Genomic DNA, 25136 nt, shown 5'->3' with positions numbered 1-25136 from the left:
TGTTTCATCTTTTTTTTTTTTTGATGTTATATGCAATTCTATGTTTTTTAACAAATATCTGTACTCTCTATTGTAATTGGGGTTTTGTCCTGTTATAGACATAAATAAATTTGTAGAGCACAACCCTGAGCTTCAAGCGGTGGAACTAAAAAGGTGTACTAGCACAGTCTAGTATATACAGTCACGAAGCTCAATACGTAGTAAATATGCATCCATAGATAGTTGCTAACCACTAGGATCGCTACTATCGCCTCATTACAGACAATGCGAAATAGTACCGGCACAGTCTATTGTTCCTAGTATCCCCAACAACTAAAGCTTCGTGACTGTATATACTATACTTTGGTGCTAGTATGGCCGTCAAATTACCCATAGTTCATGTCTTTTTCCGGTGTGTTTATTAGCTGTTTCGTTCATATTATTACTCTTACAAATTGTTTCGTGTTATTGTGAATATTTCAAAAGTGTAGTCAAGTTAGCAGGTGTTATTTCTTTTATAAATAAGCTAATATTCTATTCGGCTCAACTGTAGAATATGTCCATTGATATGTCCCCCTATGCTTTAACATATGAAGGAGTGCCAACATTCTTCTTGATAAAAGAAAGAATGTGGAAATGAAGTGTTCAGTCCATGTCACAACCATAACACTTTTAATAAATATACAGTGAAATGTACAATGATACAATAATCTGCTAATACTCCTGTTACCTCCACATACGTTGTAAACCGTTTACGTATGACCGAAACCGATAGTAGCAAATTGAATACTTGGCGATTGGCGGTATTTCGCGGAGGATTATGGGGCATAGAAGGTGTAGTTTGACGTCATATCCGTCGCACCGATTTCAAGCATATTTGCCTGGATTGCTCTTTCCTCTCTTTTTATCTTCCCAGGTTGAACATTTTTATCTAAAACTTTGGGGATTATTAAATGGACTAAAATACCAAAATAGGCTAAAAACGCAAGATTTAAAAAAATAAATTAATAATAATGTTTTGAATAATTTTGTCTACATCTGCCCTTAAAGTTTTATATGATATTCTTATTAAATTTGGTATTCCCAAGAAACTAGTTCTATTAATTAAAATGTGTCTCAGTGAAACATACAGCAGACTCCGTATAGGTCAATTATTGTCAGATGCGTTTCCAATTCACTGTGGCCTAAAGCAAGGAGATGCACTATCACCTTTACTTTTTATCTTTGCTCTAGAGTATGTCATTAGGAAAGTCCAGGATAACAGAGAGGGTTTGGAATTGAACGAGTTACATCAGCTTCTTGTCTATGCGGATGACGTGAATATATTAGGAGAAAATCCACAAACGATTAGGAAAAATACGCGAATTTTATTTTAAGCAAGTAAAGCGATAGGTTTGGAAGTAAATCCCGAAAAGACAAAGTATGTGATTATGTTTCGTGACGAGAATATTGTACGAAATGGAAATATAAAAATTGGAAATTTATCCTTTGAAGAGGTGGAAAATTGCAAATACCTGAGAGCAACAGTAACTAATGTAAATGATACTCGGGAGGAAATTAAACACAGAATAAATATGGGAAATGCCTGTTATTATTCGGTTGAGAAGCTTTTATCATCCAGTCTGTTCTCAAAACATCTGAAAGTTAGAATTTATAAAACAGTTACATTACCGATTGTTCTTTATGGTTGTGAAACTTGGACTCTCACTTTAAGGGAGGAACATAGGTTAAGGGTGTTTGAGAATAAGGTGCTTAGAAAAATATTTGGGGCTAAGAGGGATGTAGTTATAGGAGAATGGAGAAAGTTACATAACACAGAACTACACGCATTGTATTCTTCACCTGACATAATTTTAGGAACATTAAATTCAGACATTTGAGATGGGCAGGGCATGTAGCACGTATGGGAGAATCCAGAAATGCATGTAGAGTGTTAGTTGGGAGGCCTGAGGGAAAAAGATCTTTAGGGAGGCCGAGACGTAGATGGGAAGATAATATTAAAATGGATTTGATGGAGGGGGATATGATGATAGAGACTGGATTAATCTTTCTCAGGATAGGGACCAATGGCGGGCTTATGTGAGGGCGGCAATGAACCTCCGGGTTCATTAAAAGCCAGTAAGCAAGTACATCTGCCCTTAAGTAATCTGAAATCTCCACTCGCAACTCAGACAATAGCTACAGTTTTCTCTAAGTTATCTCTTGCTTTGGAATGATGGTATTTGTAGGAAGAGGTTTGTTAGCAATGAGAAGATATCGATGTCAGCTTTGTCGTGAAAGCTCGAAGAATGGGTTTTATGTTAACCGGATGTCGACCCACTCACCCAACATCGGCACCTCATCTCACCGACGCCCGAATCTCTCATGTCACCCATCTCTTAATCAACGGAAACATTTTGTCTCCTGCATGACCAGTGTGCATAAGCGCTGCCAACTTCTGAAAGAATAACAAGCTGCTGCTTTATCTCTGGGCTTAACATTTTCAGAGACTTACATTGTGGAGGAAGATCATCTCAAGGAGCTCGTTAATCATGATTATTCACGTAGGTAGTGCTAGAACTACCTGCACGGTACTGAGAGCTGGCATGCTGTTATAGTTATGTTCACACGTGGATGATAAAGGGAGATATACAGATTTGAGCATTAAAAATTATGGAAATTCAATATTTTTTTTCTCAGCAACTAATGACTCTTTCACCTTATAATTTGACATGCCTAGTATTCACTGCTTCTGCAATTATAGACTATTTTCAGATTTTCTAAAAGTTTCACCATTATGAGTAATTATCATAACAAAGAAGTAGCCGTTTTTGTGCACTGATGTGCCGTTTTTATGATAATGTCCACAAATTTGAATATTTCTGAGCCATTCTTCTTTCTGTTTATTCCTAAATGTCAAATGAACAATGTGAACTACAATCTTTGAAACGTCTACAATAGAAGTATTATTTTTAATTTCTTATGAGGAGTTAAATTTGTAATGTTTTTTAGGGAAAAAATTATTCTGTAAATATTACAGCAATAATTGTAGTTCGTCTTGTTCACAAGTATGAAAGGCAGTTGCATGCAATATTTTACTGCGGTATCTAAAAATCTTACCGAGTTATCTGAAAAACTGTTTTCGAAACATACAAGTCACGGGAAATGAGTTTTAAATATACCTTATGTGTGGAGAGATAAATAAGCGCACCCTTGCACGTTTATGGTCATATCTACTAAAATATTGTATATATCGTAAAAATTCTTTCACTGATATAAAGATAAATGTTCAATCTTTATATAAAAAACTTAATTGAAAATGACTTTCTTTGACCCTCAAACCTGTATGTTCCCCCCTAATTATTTACAAATGCTGTTTACGAATTGGGAAACTTTGAAGCTGAAATTCTTATATTCACTTATTAACAAACAAGCTCGAATAATACATAATAATTTTGGTTACAACACGTTTTCAAAGTGAATGAAAACCAGATTGACTAAATTAAAGAAAAAATTACAATTCTCAACATTACAGGCTAGAAATAAGACCTTTGTGAAAAATAATAGATGAGCACAAAGCAAGTCGAAAATAGTCTGTTCATGAGTAGAGACACGATTTTATAGTAAACGATGAAAACTCGAAATTTATTTATTTACTTATTTATTTATTTATTTATTTATTTATTTATTTATTTATCTACTTATTTATTTATTTATCTTCTTATTTATTTATGTATCTATTTACTTATTTATTTATCTATTTATTTATTTATTTGTTTATTTATTTATTTATCTACCTATTTATTTATATACTTATTTATTTATCTATTTATTTATGTATCTATTTAATTATTTATTTATCTATTTATCTATTTATCTATTCATTTATTTATCTATGTATCTATTTATCTATGTATCTATGTATCTATTTATCTATTTATCTATGTATCTATTTATCTATTTATTTACTTATTTATTTATTTATTTATTTGTTATTTATTTATTTATCTATTTATTTATTTACCTATTTATTTATTTATCTATTTATTTATCTATTTATTTATCTACTTATTTATTTATGTATTTATTTACTTATTTACTTATTTATTTATTTATTTATTTATTTATTTATTTATTTATTTATCTACTTACTGTATTTATTTATCTATTTACTTATTTACCTATTTACATTTTATTTATTTATCTACTTATTTATTTATCTATTTACTTATTTATCTATTTATTTATCTACTTATTTATTTACCTATTTAATTATTTATTTATTTATTTATTTATCTACTTATTTATTTATCTACTTATTTATTTATCTATTTATTTATGTATCTATTTACTTATTTATTTATCTATTTATTTATTTAATTATTTATTTATTTATCTACTTATTTATCTACTTATTTATTTATCTATTTGTTTATGTATCTATTTACTTATTTATTTATCTATTTATTTATTTATTTATCTATTTATCTATTTATTTATTTATTTATCTATTTATCTATTTATTTATTTATTTATCTATTTATTTATTTATCTATGTATCTATTTTTCTATGTATCTATGTATCTATTTATTTATTTATTTATTTATTTATTTATTTATTTATTTATTTATTTATTTATTTATTTATTTATTTATTTATTTATTTATTCTGCTAGAGTTAAGGCCACCAGATCTTATTTTCCACACCACCAGAAAAGCAATATAACTACAAGAATAAATCTATTACATCGCCGTGCAAATTAATTTCATACAATATGGATAGCTGCTCTTTAGTCAACTCTCCGAGGACAGGTCTAGACCCCACAAGACCCCACAAGAGTACTCTGTGAAAAGTACTCTGCAATGTCTGCTTCACCCGTCACAAATTCCGTCACGGTCAAGTCGGAGATCGAAGTCGGGTCTCCTGGATGGAAGACGAGCGTGCTGGTATTGAGACACATATGGAGCGGTATACCAGTGGCGAAGCTCTTAAGAGACTTTTGAGGCTTACAAGTAAACCTTCACCTGAGGTAAAAAACAATGAAAATGAAACTTATATTTTTGGAATCAGCATAATAAAATATGAATAATCCTAAAATTTCGTAACTCGACTGCAATTATTAAGTGCGATATACAGCCCAGAACACGAGGCTTCAAGCAGCAAGAAAGCACACCTTCAACTAGCGATTAATGCATAAGAAGGAAAACGATGATGTGGTCATCATGTTACTTAACGCATCGTAATCCAGAATCTGATTTGTTTTTATCCAGAAACATATGTCGCACAACAGTGATAGCACTGATAGCTAATGCAAAATGTTGGAAACATAAATTGTCAGTACACCACCCGCACTTTATACAGGCTGATTTTGCTCAAATCGTACATATTCCTTGTATATTTCGGATACAGTATTCTGTAGTGTTTTGAAAACGTTGTCCACTTCTGGATCCCAATTCAGCTAACACCCAACCATACCCATGCGCCTGTTGGAATCGTGGAGAAGGAAACTTCTGGTAAACAAGCGACTGTAGTTTCAGTATATTGTTGCGTTGTTGTAATGTATCAGATGAATCATCAAAATCTACATTATGAGAAATGCGTCAAATCATATGCTTATACATTCGAAAAAAGTACCTGTCCAAAGATTGCAACTCATAAGTCGTATTTGGTGGTATGATTTTAACTACTAGTTTTTCAAGACCATAGTCCCCTTCTTCTAACAGTTGCTTAATTGTATTTTCGTCGCAGTGGACACCATACGAGTCCAACAGCAGAAGATTGCAAGTTGCAGGATTAGGAAGGAATATTTCTCGTAAGAATTGTATCCATATTTTTTGGTCATTTTTCCCGACGAAGTCCATTTTACTACAATGTTGTCACTTTGGAAAATGCGTTCCGCAACTCTTTGACTTATACCTTTCGGTTCTTGGGGAATAAGTAGTAACTTTGGCATCAGTTTTCCAGCTTTAGAAACCACCGGCGTTATAGTGTAGGACTGTGTAGTTGTCCCCTTGGATTGCACGACACCATACACTTTACTGGTTCCTTGACCTCTAATGTTCAGCCGAAAGGCATTTCCTTATGGAACCCACATTCGTCTGTATTAAACACTTGAACACTTAAACATTTTACATGTCCAAACTGTCCAAAATCATACCACCAAATACGATTTATGAGTTGCAATCTTTTGACAGTTGACTTTCGTGTGTTAACCAAGTGAATTTATGCTCCATGCTGCTCCATGACCTATGGTTAAACTTTTTCTTTTTGTTTGTCGGTACACCTGACAGAATCAAATATTCTGTTACTTCACATTTTTCTTCAAAGTCAATGACTCGGGATGTTTCGGGAGGGGACGGAGCGTATTGAGAACCGGAACTTTGTGAAGTACTTAATTCCTCTTCTGAGGTAGTATTTGTTTTTTCGGTCTCCTATTCTCGTACATGAGGCATGACATTGTCATCATTTCATGGTTCATTTTCACCAGTGTCCAGAGTATGACTTTCTTCAACTGCTTCCGATTCATAACTCTTTAATAAGTCATATATATCATCAAAATTTCCAAGTTCCTTCCGCGACATTTCACTGTCTCCTTATAACCCTCTTCATTTAGTTTATCCAGAATTTTAATCACTATATTCACTGGGTTCATCTTCTTCAGCTCACCGCACATAACATTACACAATAAACTGCAAGGTACAAACTAGCTGACAGCGCGACTACAGCAGTACTGTCTTCGCTCTCGCGTCTAGCATGCTGCGTGGTATAGTTGTTTGCAATCTAAGTAGCCCATGTCAACTTGATCTTGATTGGTCGCGATCTCTGGTGTTCATTGCGTTCGAGTTGTAAAATTTACGTATTTTGTATTGCTTTTAATGCTTAATCGAATGGTAATAAAGGTAAGTCTTTGTTTTCTTACCCCACCTGAAGGTTTACTTGTTAGCCTTCTCGAACAATTTGAGTTATTATTATACCTAGTAACAGTAGGCCTATAAGTTTGTAATAACGATATATCGTAACACTTGGTTTCACTTCGATCTTCCCATATATTAAGTTCACTGTTGGCAGTCATTCCAGGATGGAGAGGTCAGTGCGAGGCTTGTGGCAGAAGCCTCTAAAGGCATGGCTACAACCTTGACTCGCAAACTTGAGGGGTAACCGGGGAGGGGGTATCGATTCCCTTCATCTTCGTACTAAACAAGGATAACCTTCCGACACAATAATACGTCGCGCTATATTGGTGTTCTCTGAATGCTCTGCGTTGTTGAGTGTTAGATTTATCAAAAGTGCATGCGTGTATGTTACATATTAATTTTGTATAAAATGATGCATACTAAGAAACATTGAGGTCATTATTTGTAGAATTAAAAGAGAAATCGTTTTCAAGTTGGCTGTATGAAACAAAAAGTGATTACAAAGATAGGAGATCGACACTAAAAGAAAAATATAAATTTTCAATTGTCATGGTATAAGAAATACTCCTGGCTAACAGGATGCTCTGAGACAAATAAGATATTATTTCACCTGTATTCTGTTTGGGGGTGAAAATGAGTGGTCATCATCTTCTTGTGGGATCTGTGTCACAAAGGATTTTGATAGAAAAGTCGATAAACATCTACTCTATAAAAAGATACAAGGTAAGCAGATTTTTTCAGCTTACCCAGTATTCAACTTAGCTTCGCCACTGGGGTTGACATGCTTAGCTAAGCATTCCCAACAGCTGAAAGAATCAAGATAAACGATTTATAAACAGTAATTCTCCAATCTGTCGGAAGAAGCACGTTCATCTTTTTTATATCTTTATTTTCTTGGGCTCCCTTTGTTTAAGAGCACACGTGACGAATGACGCTAACAATTTACAGAGGTTGTCCGGAAAAGCGCCTCTGTTTGACAACAGTGTGGAAGCAAGCCGGGGACACATTCCTGTAGTTCATTCCATCATTGGCTTCTTCCTGCGATCCGGCAGGAATAAGGATGCGAAAGAAGCAACTGAAATAGAAAACGAAAGGCTTAGTTCGTCTTCGAATATTCTGGGTTCCCTGGCGACATCATCAGGTTAACATTAAGTTATGACAGGCATGTCAATTGATGCCCACAGAAGCAAGCGCGCGCTTTAGAGCCCAGGAGAGCCTGAGCGCTTTACAGCGAAAAGGAAAGAGACAGACGAAAGAGGTGGTATATGCCGCTTGGTCGAGCTATATTCAGGGATGGCCAGCACTGATTCAATGGATAAAGGGAAGAGAACTTTTTAAAACTCTATCCATGTTAATTTTTAGATTCCTCTGAGAATTATAAGTGCATTATAAGAATGTAAGTTTTAATTTTAATGCTCATTTTTCACAAGTTTGATTTTTTTTATTCAAAAGAAATATTTTCTCAATTTTTCGTATAGAAAAGTGAAATTTTCAGGCATAGGCCTATTTACTTAGTAGCCTTACAGAATGTTTTCGTAAATCTAATATACCGTATATACCTACGTATTACTGAAGATAGTGTATTGAAAATTTTGAAAATATTCGCATGGAAATTGTTGGTAAGGAAATGAATTAACAAAGCAACTACTGTTACATGATAAGCAAAAGATACGTGCCCATATGTTGTAAAAATGTCAGCTCTATAGCTTCAGCAGATTTCGAGAAAATAATTTAATATTCTGATGATAGGAAGTTGCTCACAAATATCACCTCAAAAGCATAATGCGATAAGAGTTTTGTTATGTAATATTAGTTACACTTAAAACAGATACAGTATCTAGGTAACTTTGCTTTGTACTGTAATATTGTTTTGATTAGTTTACCGATTACTTTTGTAAGGCTAAAGATACCATCAACATAAATTCCAACTTATCATGTCATACTCAATCTCTTTCTTTGCAATATCACTTTCTTTATGAATGATGCTTCTCTTCCACTTAATAATACAGTATAATATTATACTACTATGGAATTTAAGTGAATATTCCTTCTTAACCCTAGTATATTATTAAGATTTAAAACACAAGTGCAATATTAAGAAATCAGTGTTAGTACTTTTGTTTTACAGATAATATAGCCTAGATAATATTAAACAGAAAGAAGCCATATAAAAATAACGACATAAAATTTCACGTTCCGTTTGAAGTTTGTGCACCACTGTTTTCTTAATCCAACAGGTTGCTTATTCATATACACAACCCTTCCTCTTTCCATACTTAGCGCTTGATGCCCGCGCACGACATCAAGGTCAGAAAAATGCGCTTGCTTTGACATCACTGAGTTATGATAATAAAATTCTCTAATCTGTACACTGACCAACGTACGAGTAAGTTATCCAATTAATTAATACTTCTAGATCAAGGATGGGAAAACTATGGTCCGCGGGTCAATTACGACCCTCCGATGTGTTCAGTTCGGCCCGCCGAATAAATAAATTTTCAAATGATTTTTTTTTTTGGGGGAGGGGGGAGGAATATTCATTCAGATCAATTTCTACATTAGCGCCTCTGGTGTATGAAACGGAAAACTCAATAAGTTATGCATCCTATAGTCCCGTCGTTCTAATTTCCGGCAGCCAATCACGTTGCAGGTCGGCTACATTTAAATGTGTGCGTCTTGTGATTCGCTGATGAAGATGTTAAGCATTTCCTAAGGCTGGATAAATACTTAATATATAATCGCCCGCCATTTTGGCTCTTTCGTTGGCGTTCGCAGAAAGCACAGGAGGACGTTATTTGCCGCTCAATTATTTGCTGAATTACAGTGCGTTTGATTTATTATCATAGGAGCTACGACATGATAATGTTTAACGGTGTGGCAAATAGATCCCTCGTCTGGTATCTCGGCAACGAAAGAACAAAAATGGCGAAGGATACTACCTACCTAGACTTTATAGAGCCTTGACTTCCTGAGACGTAAGCAAAGAGGAGGAGTCACGCCGGAAATAACAGCGTCGCGACTATAATTTTATTTATCCATGGTAATACTATGTAGGGATGATTGACTTTCGCTCACGTAAAGACTTCATTCTTGTAGCGTTGCTACTTGGGGGTCGGTAATTGAGTTACGTTGTGTTTTCACTCTAAGGCCCCGTTCAGACGGTATGGGAATTTTTCGAAATGGGCATTTAGGCCTATTCTTCAGATAGTACTGGAATTTTTCGAAATGAGCATTTATTCTTCAGACGGTAAGGGAATTTTTCGAAATGGGCATTTATTCTTCAGGCGGTATGGGAATTTTTCGAAATGGGCATTTATTCTTCAGACGGTACGGGAATTTTTCGAAATGGGCATTTATTCTTCAGACGGTACGGGAATTTTTCGAAATGGGCATTTATTCTTCAGACGGTACGGGAATTTTTTTAAATGGGCATTTATTCTTCAGACGGTAAGGGAATTTTTTCGAAATGGGCATTTATTCTTCAGGCGGTACGGGAATTTTTCGAAATGGGCATTTATTCTTCAGACGGTGCGGGAATTTTTCGGAATGGGCATTTATTCTTCAGACGGTACGGGAATTTTTCGAAATGGGCATTTATTCTTCAGACGGTACGGGAATTTTTCGAAACAGGCATTTATTCTTCAGGCGGTACGGGAATTTTTTGAAATGGGCATTTATTCTTCAGACGGTACGGGAATTTTTCGAAACAGGCATTTATTCTTCAGAAGGTACGGGAATTTTTCGAAACGGAAATTTATTCTTCAAAGACGATACGGGAAATTTTGGATAACTTCAGGCTGTACGGGAATTTATTCGAATCTAATTCGTGCTCACAGCAGTGTACAACAGTTCGATTTTTTTCCCGTGCATGTGTTCAATTTCATTAAATACTTCGTGGACAGTGGATGTGAATATGTTTTTGGTTCTGTAATGGTTCAATTGTACTCACTTAAGACGCAGAAGGTAATACTCTCTAACGCAATGATGCAAGTCGACCAAAAATGCCGCAAAACCAAAGTCAGTCCAATCCGAGCCAAAATTGGAATCAACCCATTTGCTGTGCCCCTGTAATGAAAAATGAATTCAACTTCAATATTGTGTGCAAATTATGAAAACTTCTTGCAGATAACTTAAATTTATCATAGCACGATAAGGAGAAAAAAAAGAAAGGAATAATTAAGAAATGGAATAGAAGAGTAAAAGAAGAGACATGTGAAAATAAAGATTACACAGAGGAGTGAAAATTGAAGGCTAAATATGATTGGAAGAAAGAATGCAAGAATAAGTGGAATAGAAAAAAATTTGAATAAGAGAAAGAAATTGAAGAGAGAGAAGAGGGGAAAAGAGGTGGGAAGACAAAATTGAGATGTAAGAGAAGAGAAGAGAAGAGAAGAGAAGAGAAGAGAAGAGAAGAGAAGAGAAGAGAAGAGAAGAGAAGAGAAGAGAAGAGAAGAGACGAGACGAGACGAGACGAGACGAGACGAGACGAGACGAGACGAGACGAGACGAGACGAGACGAGACGAGACGAGACGAGACGAGACGAGACGAGACGAGACGAGACGAGACGAGAGGAGAGGAGAGGAGAGGAGAGGAGAGGAGAGGAGAGGAGAGGAGAGGAGAGGAGAGGAGAGGAGAGGAGAAATGTGAAAATAAAGATGGCACTAAGGAGTGAAAATTGAAAAATAAATATGACTAGGAGAAAGAATGGAAGAGTAAGTGGAATAGAAGAAAAATTGAATAAGAGGAAGAAATTGAAGAGAGAGAAGAGGGGAAAAGGAGTGGGAAGACAAAATTGAGATGTAGAGGAGGGAGAAGAGTGATAAAGGAACTAAAAGAAGAATAAGAGAAGAGAAGAGAAGAGAAGAGAAGAGAAGAGAAGAGAAGAGAAGAGAAGAGAAGAGAAGAGAAGAGAAGAGAAGAGAAGAGAAGAGAAGAGAAGAGAAGAGAAGAGAAGAGAAGAGAAGAGAAGAGAAGAGAAGAGAAGAGAAGAGAAGAGAAGAGAAGAGAAGAGCTAATAAAAGGGAAGAAAAAAGTGAAGAAAAGATAAAGAGACGAAAGTAAGGAGAAAAGTAAGAGAGATGTGGTAGAGAAAGAAGGGAAGGGGATTAAGAGTGTGAGATAAAGACGAGGGTGATATAACAGAGAAATATAACCGACAAGAAGAAAGTAAAGAAGGTGTAAGGAGCTACCAATGTAATATTTATTTAAGTTTTAATTTGACTTGTAATTTAAAGCCAAAAATAATCTAAAACAGGAGAAAAATACCAACTTATTTATGGCTTTTAAGAAACCCACAGGTTCATTGCGACCTTACATAATCCTGCCATCAGTCCCTATCCTGTGCAAGATTAATCAAGTCTCTATCATCATATCCCACCACCCTCAAATCCATTTCAATATTATCTTCCCATCTACGTTTCGGCCTCCCCAATACAAATAATAATTACATAAAAAAAGAAAATGTTTGCGTCTTAGTAAGAAAATTAATAACATCTGAAATGTGATAAAATATCAGTAAAACTAACCTTATTAGAGCTCTTACGAACATGAATATTACGAAGAATCATTACGTTAGAATAATGTTAAAAGAACTTCAACTATAATAAAAGTAACCAATTAAATAAAACCCATTAACTACTATTAAAACAAATAAACTAACAATTTTCCTCAACATAAATATTGTTATACTGTATATATAAAATCTGTAAAATTCTAAATCAATTGCACTTACCTATCAAAACATTACATTATAATATTCACAAAATAAAAATTATTCGAGAGTTACGAAGTTCAATTGTGTGATCGACTTCCTGGTTCAAAACTCTCTTTCTCTCCCTCTCTCTCCCTCTCTCCCTCTCTCCCTCCCTCCCTCTCTCCCTCCCTCCCTCCCTCTCTCCCTCCCTTCCTTCCTCTCTCTCTCCCTCTCTCTCCCCCCTCTCTCCCTCTATCCCCCTTCCCCCTCTATCTCCCCCCTCTCTCCCCCTCTCCTCTCTCTCCCCCTCTCTCTGCCTCTCTCTCCTCCTTTCTCTGTCTCTCTCCCCCGCTCTCTCTACCCCCCTCTCTCCCCCTCTCTCTCCTTCTCTCCCCCCTCTCTCTCCCCCACTCCTCTCTCTCCCCTCTCTCTCCCCCCTCTCTCTCTCCCTCTCTCTCCCTCTCTCTCTCCCTCTCTCTCTATCCCTCTCTCCCTCTCTCCCCCTCTCTCTCCCCCTCTCGCTCTCCCCCCTCTCTCTCCCCCTCTCTCTCTCTCATAAACTTAAAATCATTCGCTACCAGTATATAATAATCGCACACAACTATTTCATTTTCGTAACTATTCCATTACCCACAATAACAGCATCGAATTTTGAACTTCATTTAAATTCATATGATACTAGTCAAATAACTTGCTTCATCAACATTATTAATAATGATTTATTTAACATTTGATTTTTTCCAGTTAATTATGACACCTGACTTGCACCTTATCATACAGTTTATTACGATTACAGTATTGGATATCGACCATATATTGTCATATAAGTTTCTATCCATTTAACATAGTACACAAGTTAAATTTCAAAATTGTTTAAAATTGGGTCATCAACTTACTGATTTCAATTATTTCCAGATTGGATGAACAGCATCATAGTCAAATTAAATATACATTACTATCAACATTAAACACTCCAACTTATAATATATTGGCATTTATAAGACAATTAATTTGAAAAACATTCAAGACAAATTACGAGACACACACCACGATACACACGTTCTAAATGGTTGAAATATGTGCATTATTGAGAAACAGAAATATGAATATAATAAATGTAATTAAATACTGTAATTTTCAACTCTTCACACTCATAATACATAATTACCTTAGTTATTTTTATTCCTTTTATATCATGTTACTTCATTATTCCATGTGTGAAGACTTGCAAACATATATATATTTCGCAACTTACACGTGTGTTTTAATTAATTGACAATAAGGGCAGTCATACAAGAATGTCAATGCGTATCATAACCATGTTTGTTTTTAGTATGTTTTATTTTGCATGCTACTAAATATGTATTGTATTTGTAGAGATTATGAAGAGATTATTGATATTGCTGAAATGTACTTCGTATCTGATGATGTTGGTGTAGTCCAACGAAAACGTTCATACGTCCTTTAAACATGTAATGCAAAGGTTTAACACCTTAAACATATGCTGTGAAGTCAGTGACTGAAATAAATACTTTTAATATACAATACAGACTTCTCTGAAAACTATAAAAATGAATTGCAAAATATTAAAATCAATCACTAAAATCTGTTACTAAATTACGTCCATTCTTCACGTCGCTTGTTCTCTTTGACACACGCCAACTTCTTTCAAAACTTTCTTATTACCTGACACAAGTGGGGAAGATCTCGATGGTTATGATGGAGAAGACGGTGAGGGAGGCGGCATAGCAGGCCATGAAGACGAAGGCCAGACACATCCGCAGCACGTGGACGTCGAAAAACGGCAGCAACGAACAGCAAACACCGGCAACAGCCAGCAGCATCGCTATGATTCGATAAGATACGAGTGTGTTATCGTGTGCATTGAATGAAATATATTATCCAGCAGTTGGGTCTGACGAATTCAAGCATGCTATTCTGAAGTGAATATAAAGCTTATAGATAGAACAACAAAATATCACAAGATACGGCTCGAACAATGCAATATAATATACTGTATTGGCAAAATAAACTTTAATTCAATTTTGAAATTAAATTAAACAACTGAGTAAGAGACAAACTAGAAATTAGCAACAAAACTAAAGGATGCGAAATGCTCTCTACAGCTCTATACGAAATAGAATATTTCTTCCAACGATTTAGATTCTAGAAAAGTCCCCATAACACTTATAGCGTTCCCTCGTTGAATGGCAATACTAATTCTTTGGCGGAGGAAAGCCGTAGGGCGAGAGTCACCGTTAAGTGCTGATAAATACTTGCCGATATCAGAAGTTAACAACTTCGCCTCGGAACACCATGGGCCCATAGATTCTACGGCGAAAACGACAAAATTATATCTATCCAGAAGATCGAGATACTTATTGCGTTTAATTACAACAGCAGATGCAGCGGCTGACCCAGCGAGTTTGGAAGTTTTGGGCAAATAAGAAGAAGCGAAGGTGTTATAACAAGTGGCATCCCATAAAAGTGATTTGCCTTTGGACCACGGTGTTAGAGTTAAGCCATCTGGACGTTTGCCATCGGAACGATTTATGTCAATGGGTTCTAGAATGGTAGGAAAACCAGCGGAAATTAGGGCCCTTTTAATGATGTCGTTAATCATGACGTGTCTGGAAAATCGTCCAGAATTTTTGAGGCAACTTAATCCATGGAGGCCAGAAGAATCGACATCTGCACTACAAATACATTTGTGTGGAAAACAAATTTTAACACCAAGCCTTGAGGCAATAGCAATCTTAAAGGACGTATTATCCATTAAGGTGCCTATGTTGGCATGTTATTATTTCTTAAAAATAACACTTTCAAGTGATCCCATCTGTGTCTTATTTTTTGTTAAATCTTTTGTTACAATCTTACGTGGAAATTGTTTGTGACACGTTGGTGCTGACGAGTTTGACACAATATTATAAAATTAAATAAAAGCAGCAACAATTTGAAAGTCGTCTAAGCACTTCATGAACGACCAATGCATACTTGAAAAGGTGATCAAACAGACCATATGATGTTCGGGTTCTGCTGGAGTCATCATCATCGGTTTCATCAATATCCCGAATTTAAAAGAAAACTTACAATTAAACTAAACCCTTTAATTCTATTAAATATAGAATATAATCTAAATTTAACAGAAGAAATATCGGTACTGAAATCAGAAGTCAACACTGAAGTACTGAAACAATTGTCTTTAGAGACAATTAATATTAGGTACCCTCCACAAAACTGGCTTCATTTATACACAGACGGATCCTTGATCTCCAGAGAACAAGGTGCCGGTGCAGGTGCTACGTGCTGTCTCTTCTCACTTTATAGATCTCTTGGATATGGAACAACAAGTTTTGATGGAGAAATCATTGCAATAAGTGAATGTCTCAGGAATCTTCTATGCCACATCAATAAATTTAGGAATGCAGTTATATTGTCAGACTCCAAAGCAGCTATTCTATCAATCGTCTCTAAACACACACCTTCATCTCAAACAGCAGAAATAACTAAAATGCTCTCTCAATTAATATCACTCAATAAAATAACTGTATTCCAATGGATACCATCCCATTGTGGAATCCTGGGAAACGAGAATGCGGATGCTTTAGCAAAGAAGGGCAGCACTGCTACTTGCAGACCTGTTACTAAATCTACGTATTACTCTGTGAAGAGATTTATTAAATCTACATACTTAGACTTCAACAAACAAAATTTGATAACACAATCACAAGAGAAAAAATGGAACTCACTGCATCATAATCCACAGTTAATTCCCGATTTACCACTAAAATCGTCTGTAGCTGTATTTAGATTGGCAACAGGCCATGATTGTTTGGCCAAACACCTGCATAGAATTGGAATATATCAGTCCCCTAACTGCCCATTGTGCAACTCAAACCAAGAAATGGATTCGGAACACCTCAAAATCTGTGCTTCAGTGGCTGGTCATGATAATGTCTTTGAAAAATATTGGAGTGCAAGAGGTCAAATGACTTTGTTGTCAAGCGCCTGGCATTAGAAAACAACAACAACAACAACAACTTTTTACATGATGAAAATGAGTTATTACAGTGAATGGTGAAAGTTACTGGCAATATCATAGACATTATTGAGAGACGCGCTAAACAAGGAAAGCATTTGCTTTCAGCAAGACAGGATTAAGCCAATTCTGCTAGAGACATATTGTGATTGTTGAAAAATATTTTCCTAAATACTTAATTTCTCGGCTTCGCAATATCAACTGGCTGGATCGATCCCCAGAACTTAGACCTGCTGATCCATTTCTGTAAAGCTCAAAGAAAGGATGTTTCAAACCAGACCATACTGTATCCAGGATCTAACGTACAGGATACAAGCAGAAGATTGAAGCAAAACATAGGATAGCGAGGGAATAAGTTGAAATGTGACATTTAAAAATGAATTACTTACCTAAGAGTTGGATAGTTCAATCCATAACCTGACTTATTTTTATATTTGAATTTAATTTTCCCAATGGGCTTAAGTCGTCATTTTTTTTATTTTCATTTTTATCATAGTTTCGAAAGTGCATTGATACATCGTTTTTGCTTGAAAGGGCGCTAATAGCATTGTTCGTTGGGTTGTTAGAGCAAGTTAAAATCACAATTTGTTTTAATTGGTCAGTAGTCAATGACGTGCATCTTTTTAAAACTATTTAATCGGCAGTGGTGATTGAGTACGAACAGCTGAAAACAGAATAAATATTACGAAAAGACTGCTGTTTCTGAAGAAAGAAGGAAAAAACAGAAAAATGAGGTAATCAATTTTGCAATGTATACCCTATTCCACTTTGAGTATACACATGACAGAGATGGATACATCAAAGTACTGTATCTAGTAGTATCAGCCTACTCGACCCAGTAGAAAAAGTGACAGAAATAAGTGCAAAACATGGGGGGGGGGGGAAGTGAAGCAGTAGGCCCTACATCGTGAGCACACGGCATTTTGTAAAGAATTTTTCAGCTGGCCTACAGACAGTAATGCAACGTACGATGACTTGAAAACAGTAATTACAGCCGAAGAGAAAAGACTGATTTCTCTTCATAATTCATTATATTTTACTCTTTTTTATTATATATAATTATTATACAATCTGTTTGTTGATTGTGTATGATTTCCAGTAAAGTAATTCAAGAATAGCACGAAAATATCTGCATCGTATTTGATTTTACTTATTATAAAATTGATTTTTTATTTGTGTATGGTTTGCAGTAAAGTAATTCAAGAATAGCACGAAAATATCTGCATCGTATTTGATTTTACTTGTTATAAAATTGATTTTTTGATTTGTGTATGATTTCCAGTAAAGTAATTCAAGAATAGCACGAAAATATCTTCATCGTATTTGATTTTACTTGTTATAAAATTGATTTTTTGATTTGTGTATGATTTGCAGTAAAGTAATTCAAGAATAGCACGAAAATATCTGCATCGTATTTGATTTTACTTGTTATAAAATTGATTTTTTGATTTGTGTATGATTTCCAGTAAAGTAATTCAAGAATAGCACGAAAATATCTGCATCGTATTTGATTTTACTTGTTATAAAATTGATTTTTTATTTGTGTATGATTTGCAGTAAAGTAATTCAAGAATAGCACGAAAATATCTGCATTGTATTTGATTTTACTTGTTATAAAATTGATTTTTTGATTTGTGTATGATTTCCAGTAAAGTAATTCAAGAATAGCACGAAAATATCTGCATCGTATTTGATTTTACTTGTTATAAAATTGATTTTTTTATTTGTGTATGATTTTCAGTAAAGTAATTCAAGAATAGCACGAAAATATCTGCATCGTATTTGATTTTACTTGTTATAAAATTGATTTTTTTATTTTTGTATGATTTGCAGTAAAGTAATTCTAGAATAGCACGAAAATATCTGCATCGTATTTGATTTTACTTGTTATAAAATTGATTTTTTGATTTGTGTATGATTTGCAGTAAAGTAATTCTAGAATAGCACGAAAATATCCGTATCGTATTTGATTTTACTTGTTATAAAATTGATTTTTTTATTTGTGTATGATTTGCAGTAAAGTAATTCTAGAATAGCACGAAAATATCTGCATCGTATTTGATTTTACTTGTTATAAAATTGATTTTTTGATTTGTGTATGATTTCCAGTAAAGTAATTCAAGAATAGCACGAGAATATCTGCATCGTATTTGATTTTACTTGTTATAAAGTTGATTTTTTTAAAGGTCGGCTTTTTTCATATTTTAAATCTCAATAAAATCTCAATATCCGCATAATACGTATTGTTACTTTAAAAACCAACAACTGTAACCTAGACAATCAGCCCACATGTCCGGAATTATATATTTCCAAATAGTTTCTCTCTAACATAGATTTTTTTTCAATTTTTCACAAATTTACTTTTCCTGACTTATGCCCTTAAAAAAAAGATGCATTTCTAAACCTCGCAGTCACTTTAGAACAGCCTACTTAAATTCGTCAGAAGCAATTCCCGAAGGAAGTGGCACCGACTTTGGGTGGCAAGGTGTTCTTTGCTTCCTAAAATATTTTGAGGGACAGAGTGTCTTTTTACTTGTACCTCCCATATATATTTCGTTTCAATATTAAATGTTTCATTTGAAACATTTCTTTGACTAGAGTTACAATCATTCGAGGCCGTGCTTTGCAGGTTCATTGGTTGACACCACAGATGGCAGATGCGTACATTTCTGACGGATATACCAACGAAGGACATATCCTGAACTCGAGAAAACATCAACAAATGAGCAAAGATTGAGCAGAAAATATTTTAGTTCACTTCACTTCAGTTCAGTTCTGTTCTGTTCTGTTCAGTTCAGTTCAGTTCTGTTCTGTTCTGTTCAGTTCAGTTCAGCTCAGCTCAGCTCTGCTCTGTTCAGTTCAGTTCAGTTCTGTTCTGTTCTGTTCTGTTTAGTTCAGTTCAGTTCTGTTCTGTTCAGTTCAGTTCAGTTCAGTTCAGTTCTGTTCTGTTTAGTTCTGTTCTGTTCAGTTCAGTTCAGTTCTGTTCTGTTCTGTTTAGTTCTGTTCTGTTCAGTTCAGTTCAGTTCTGTTCTGTTCTGTTTAGTTCAGTTCAGTTCAGTTCTGTTCAGTTCAGTTCAGTTCAGTTCAGTTCAGTTCAGTTCTGTTCTGTTCTGTTCTGTTCTGTTCTGTTCTGTTCTGTTCAGTTCTGTTCTGTTTAGTTCTGTTCTGTTCAGTTCAGTTCAGTTCTGTTCTGTTCTGTTTAGTTCAGTTCAGTTCAGTTCTGTTCTGTTCAGTTCAGTTCAGTTCTGTTCTGTTCTGTTCTGTTCTGTTCTGTTCTGTTCTGTTCTGTTCTGTTCTGTTTAGTTCTGTTCTGTTCAGTTCAGTTCTGTTCAGTTCAGTTCAGTTCTGTTCTGTTCTGTTATGTTTAGTTCAGTTCAGTTCAGTTCTGTTCTGTTCCGTTTAGTTCAGTTCAGTTCAGTTCTGTTCTGTTTAGTTCTGTTCTGTTCAGTTCAGTTCAGTTCTGTTCTGTTCTGTTTAGTTCTGTTCTGTTCAGTTCAGTTCAGTTCTGTTCTGTTCAGTTCAGTTCAGTTCAGTTCTGTTCTGTTCAGTTCAGTTCAGTTCAGTTCAGTTCAGTTCTGTTCTGTTCTGTTCTGTTCTGTTCTGTTCTGTTCTGTTCAGTTCTGTTCTGTTTAGTTCTGTTCTGTTCAGTTCAGTTCAGTTCTGTTCTGTTCTGTTTAGTTCAGTTCAGTTCAGTTCTGTTCTGTTCTGTTCAGTTCAGTTCAGTTCAGTTCTGTTCTGTTCTGTTCAGTTCAGTTCAGTTCAGTTCAGTTCTGTTCTGTTCTGTTCTGTTCTGTTCTGTTTAGTTCTGTTCTGTTCAGTTCAGTTCTGTTCAGTTCAGTTCAGTTCTGTTCTGTTCTGTTCTGTTTAGTTCAGTTCAGTTCAGTTCTGTTCTGTTCTGTTCTGTTTAGTTCAGTTCAGTTCAGTTCAGTTCTGTTCTGTTCTGTTCTGTTTAGTTCAGTTCAGTTCAGTTCTGTCCTGTTCTGTTCTGTTCAGTTCAGTTCTGTCCTGTTCTGTTCTGTTCAGTTCAGTTCTGTTCTGTTCTGTTCTGTTCTGTTCAGTTCAGTTCAGTTCTGTTCTGTTCTGTTCTGTTCTGTTCTGTTCTGTTCTGTTCTGTTCTGTTCAGTTCAGTTCAGTTCTGTTCTGTTCTGTTCTGTTCTGTTCAGTTCAGTTCTAATTAGCTCAGTTCAGTTCGGTTCTGTTCTGTTCTGTTTAGTTTAGTTTAGTTTAGTTTAGTTTAATCCAGTTCAGTTCTATTTAGCTCAGTTCAGTTCAGTTCAGTTCTGTTCTGTTCTGTTCTGTTTAGTTTAGTTTAGTTTAATCCAGTTCAGTTCTATTTAGCTCAGTTCAGTTCAGTTCTGTTCTGTTCTGTTCTGTTCTGTTTAGTTTAGTTTATTTTAATCCAGTTCAGTTCTATTTAGCTCAGTTCAGTTCAGTTCAGTTCTGTTCTGTTTAGTTTAGTTTAGTTTTAGTAACCAAATATGCAAACTGAAACTGAAAGATGATTTAGACTTGCATCACACGCAGACTGCCACCATCACGTGTCCAAACCGCGATAACGAGTGTGACTCATTATTCAAGATTGCTCTCGGTCCTGTGTTCGAATACTGCTTAAGCCGATAACCTGGTTGGGTTTTATTCCGAGATTTTCCGAGTATAAGGCGAATATAAGATAATAGTATGACGGATCCTCTAATCATCAGCCGATTTCGCTATCACCATCTCCACAGTCGCTATGTATCTCGTATAGCGTCGTAAATAACACTCAAAAAAAGATTTTATCTGCAAGATATTGCAAATTCGACCCCTTGTGTCAGCGATAAACTCTGACGGGCTGCTCTGTGATCCGTCACATCGATACTTACAGAGTGCTAACGTCCTCTTCATGCGATCTATGAGGTCGACCCCTTGTGTCAGCGATAAACTCTGACGGGCTGCTCTGTGATCCGTCACATCGATACTTACAGAGTGCTAACGTCCTCTTCATGCGATCTATGAGGAACAGCAGGGCAAGGCGTCCCAGAAGGATGGAGCCGGCTAGCGGGATGATATAGCGGGCAGGGTAGACGTTCGCCACCGTGCACAGGGACCTGCTGCCCTTCTTGGTGTACTCCAGTTGTAGAAATGTCTTAGAGCCCATACTGCAGTTCACGTTCTCATGAACGGCATGATGTTCAGATTGCTCCAGCAGGCTCGCGAGCCAAATGTTGAGCACCCCAAGTCTACATACACCAAAGTGAGAGTGTACACTTCATTTTATTAGGAAAAGTGTTGACTTTTACCAACTAATAATAAACCTAGTTAGATTAATTAAAATGTGTCTCAGTTAGACATACAACAGAGTCCATATAGGCCAGTTTCTTTCTGATGTTTTTCCAATTCACTGCGTGCTAAAATAAGGAGATGTACTATCACCTTTACTTTTTAACTTTGCTCTAGAATATACCATAGATAAATATATAATAGGATGCGAAACTGCGGTCAACACCATCTGGCGGTAGGGGGCTGAAATAAGATGATCAGCGCCCAACGTCGTAGGTGTTGAACATTAGAACTACGTGTTGGCTACATTACCCAGAGTTCTCTATTTATCCGTTCGAGATATTGCTGTACGGGAGAGTCGAGGAGACGAGATGGCGGATTGAAACTTGCTAATAAGTGAACATAAAGTGATACGTGTGTGTATAAGCAGTGTATGTTAAAGTGATGTTTATGGACGTTGTAAAAATAGTGTCGTTGAATGTATTGTAAAGTAATGGTAATATAATAAATTGAACTATCTAAGTAGTTCTTGCAGACTTTTCCATTGCGCTGTACACTAAATACCCAAAGAATACAATCCCAATTATCTAACCTTTTGCTTTAGTTTTTGTCTCTGTCTGGTTATATTTTAATTGGGTAGTGTAAAATAGATCGTCTCTTTTATATTCCTGTTGTAAGAATTTTCAATAGAAGATGCTGTGAGGAATAAAACTGTAAATGTTTTATTTAAAATTGGGTTAGTTTTGAATATCGATGAGGGTGGGAGGGAATACTTTCTGCACAGTTTAACATTTTCGTCACCAGGTGCGCTGCTAAATGCATGGAGTAATTACTCTTTTCGCTACTTGGTGCGCTGCTAGATGTAATGACGCCCCTCCCCACAACAGGTGGCAGCAAGGTCAGTTTCTACAACAGCGGCTCTATTATGTGTTACGGGAAACTCAGTAAGTTTCGCAACCTATTATATATTCACCCATGAATATACCATTAGGAGAGTGCCAGGAAAACAGAAAGGGTTTGGAATTGAACGGGTTACATAAACTGCTTGTCTATGGGGATGACGTGAATATGTTAGGAGAAAAACTTCAAACTATTAGGGAAAACACGAAAATTTTACTTCAAGCAAGTAAAGAGATGAGTTTGAAAGTAAATCGGAAAAGACAAAGTATATGATTATGTCTCGTGTTCAGAAAATAGTACGAAATGGAAATATAAAAATTAGAAATTTATCCTTTGAAGAGGTGGAAAAATTCAAATATCTTGGAGAAACGGTGACAAATATAAATGACACTTGGGAGAAAATTAAACACAAAATAAATATGGAAAATGCTTGCTATAATATGGTTGAGAAGCTTTTGTCATGCAGTCTGCTTTCAAAAATACTGAAAGTTGGAATTTATAAAACAGTTACCTACTACCGGTTTGAACAGCTTCAATTACTTGGGATGTACTATAAGCAGTAACATGAGCTGCAGCCAGGAATTCAAAAGCAGGATAGCAACGGCAAGGGAAACTTTCAATAGAAAAAGGAGCATCTTCTGCGGACCTCTGGAAAAAGAACTAAGGAAGAGACTAATGAAGTGTTTTGTGTGGAGTGTGGCATTGTATGGCATATAAACGTGGACATTACGACAAAGTGAAGAGAAACGAATAGAAGCATTTGAAATGTGGATATGGAGAAGAATGAAGAATGTGAAATGGACAGACAGAATAAGAAATGAAGCTGTGTTGGAAAGAGTGGGTGAAGAAAGAATGATGCTGAAACTGATGAAAAAGAGAAAAAGGAATTGGCTGGGTCACTGGCTGAGAAGAAACTGACTACTGAAGGATGTACTGGAAGGAATGGTGAACGGGAGTAGAGTTCGGGGCGGAAGAAGATACGAAATGATGGACGACATTAAGATATGTGGATCATAAGCGGAGACTAAAGGTAAGCGTTCACTACATCGTATCGCATGCATCGGACGAATCGCACAGATCGGAAAAAGACTATCTTTGCTGTAATTGTTGTGTAGGCCTAACCGCGTTCACTACATCGTATCGCACGCATCGCCTCCCAGCAAATCCGTCTACGTTTCTCGGATGGGCAACTTTTCCGATGCGTGCGATCATGGCCTTCTTTAATAAATCAATTTTAATTGGTCAACTGTTACTATTATGTTGTCCTATGTTCAGTGTCGCGCCAAAATGGCAGACGGAAAACTTATTTCGCGTGTAGAAAATTGCGAAGAATTATATAATTTGAGGCGTTCCCATTACAGTAATCAAGTCGTTTCTTGCAAATATATTATGTAACCAATATTTCTTTCGTTTCTTCTTCTTCAATTAAGACGCATGAAGCAATTACAAATTCTTATTCGCTAACAGACGTAATTAATAGACCTAACCTCAACTCCTCTGTTTTCAGCAATGTCAATATCGTACGACGTCATGTTTTTGAAACAGCTGATAGGGGAATCCGATGAGGCGATAAGATGGAGTCGTTACAGTGAACGCACTGCACTTAAAATATCCGTTGCGTGCAATTCGTACGAGGAGTGCGATGCGATGTAGTGAACGCTTACCTTAAGAGGAAGTTAGAAAATAGGAAAGGTTGGAGAATGCTGGATTTGCAGTGAAAGTTCTGACTTAAGTTTATATAGGTTTTCTATTCCTTCAAGTGTACCCTATCGCCCCTTTCATTCTGCAGGGTTATTTCACTTCCACTTTGTATAAGAAAACGTTCAGGCCTAAGCACGTGAAACTTGTTGATCAATCTATATATTAGAACAAGAATTAGGTAAATACTAACCCCATAAAAAGACAAGTGCTGATGAAGATTGAAAGAAGTGTCCGGTAGAGAAACTTCTTCCTGAACAAGTAGGTCGTCAACTGGTTCATACCGTTGAAGGCATGGGCGAAATGGTCGCTGCAGACGGCGACTCTGTAGTCCAGGGGCGACTCGGCCACGCTGGTGGTAATGCGCGGCATCTGTCAAACCATAAGTTACTCTATATTCCTCCGTTCAGAAGACAGTGTTAGGCGGGGATCAAATTCCGGAGCTCAAGTGACATTTATGATCGACAAAGACGATAATTTGGCTGGCTTACCCTGTCATCTTTTTCATAATTTTTCATTACTCATTAATATTATTCTGGTGAAAGTTATAAGTAGTCTAGAGCTCGGACACGGGCACCCTGCTTCATTAAGTTAACTAAACACGGCCCATTCTGCTCAATAGTAAGAAGAGTCGGATGGACGTGTAGTGTGTACACTTGCTACAAACATGCTGA

The 25136-nt window shown here is 35.9% G+C and overlaps 1 protein-coding gene across 1 annotated transcript; it reads right to left on the bottom strand.

Annotated features, from left to right (window-relative positions):
* Window positions 1-7772: 7772 nt before the first annotated feature.
* Window positions 7773-25136, bottom strand: LOC138712562 (synaptic vesicle glycoprotein 2B-like). The gene is made up of 5 exons (XM_069844486.1): window positions 24656-25136; window positions 21568-21824; window positions 14253-14412; window positions 10823-10938; window positions 7773-7948 (listed from the first exon to the last, which is right to left on the bottom strand). Exons 1-5 carry the CDS (start codon window positions 24832-24834, stop codon window positions 7890-7892), a joined length of 771 nt encoding a protein of 256 aa, XP_069700587.1. The 5' UTR covers window positions 24835-25136; the 3' UTR covers window positions 7773-7889.

This window comes from Periplaneta americana, chromosome 13 (assembly GCF_040183065.1).
Source record: "Periplaneta americana isolate PAMFEO1 chromosome 13, P.americana_PAMFEO1_priV1, whole genome shotgun sequence".
Taxonomy (NCBI): domain Eukaryota; kingdom Metazoa; phylum Arthropoda; class Insecta; order Blattodea; family Blattidae; genus Periplaneta; species Periplaneta americana.
Note: the sequence above shows the minus strand (reverse complement) of the source record. Positions and strands in the feature narration are given on the sequence as shown.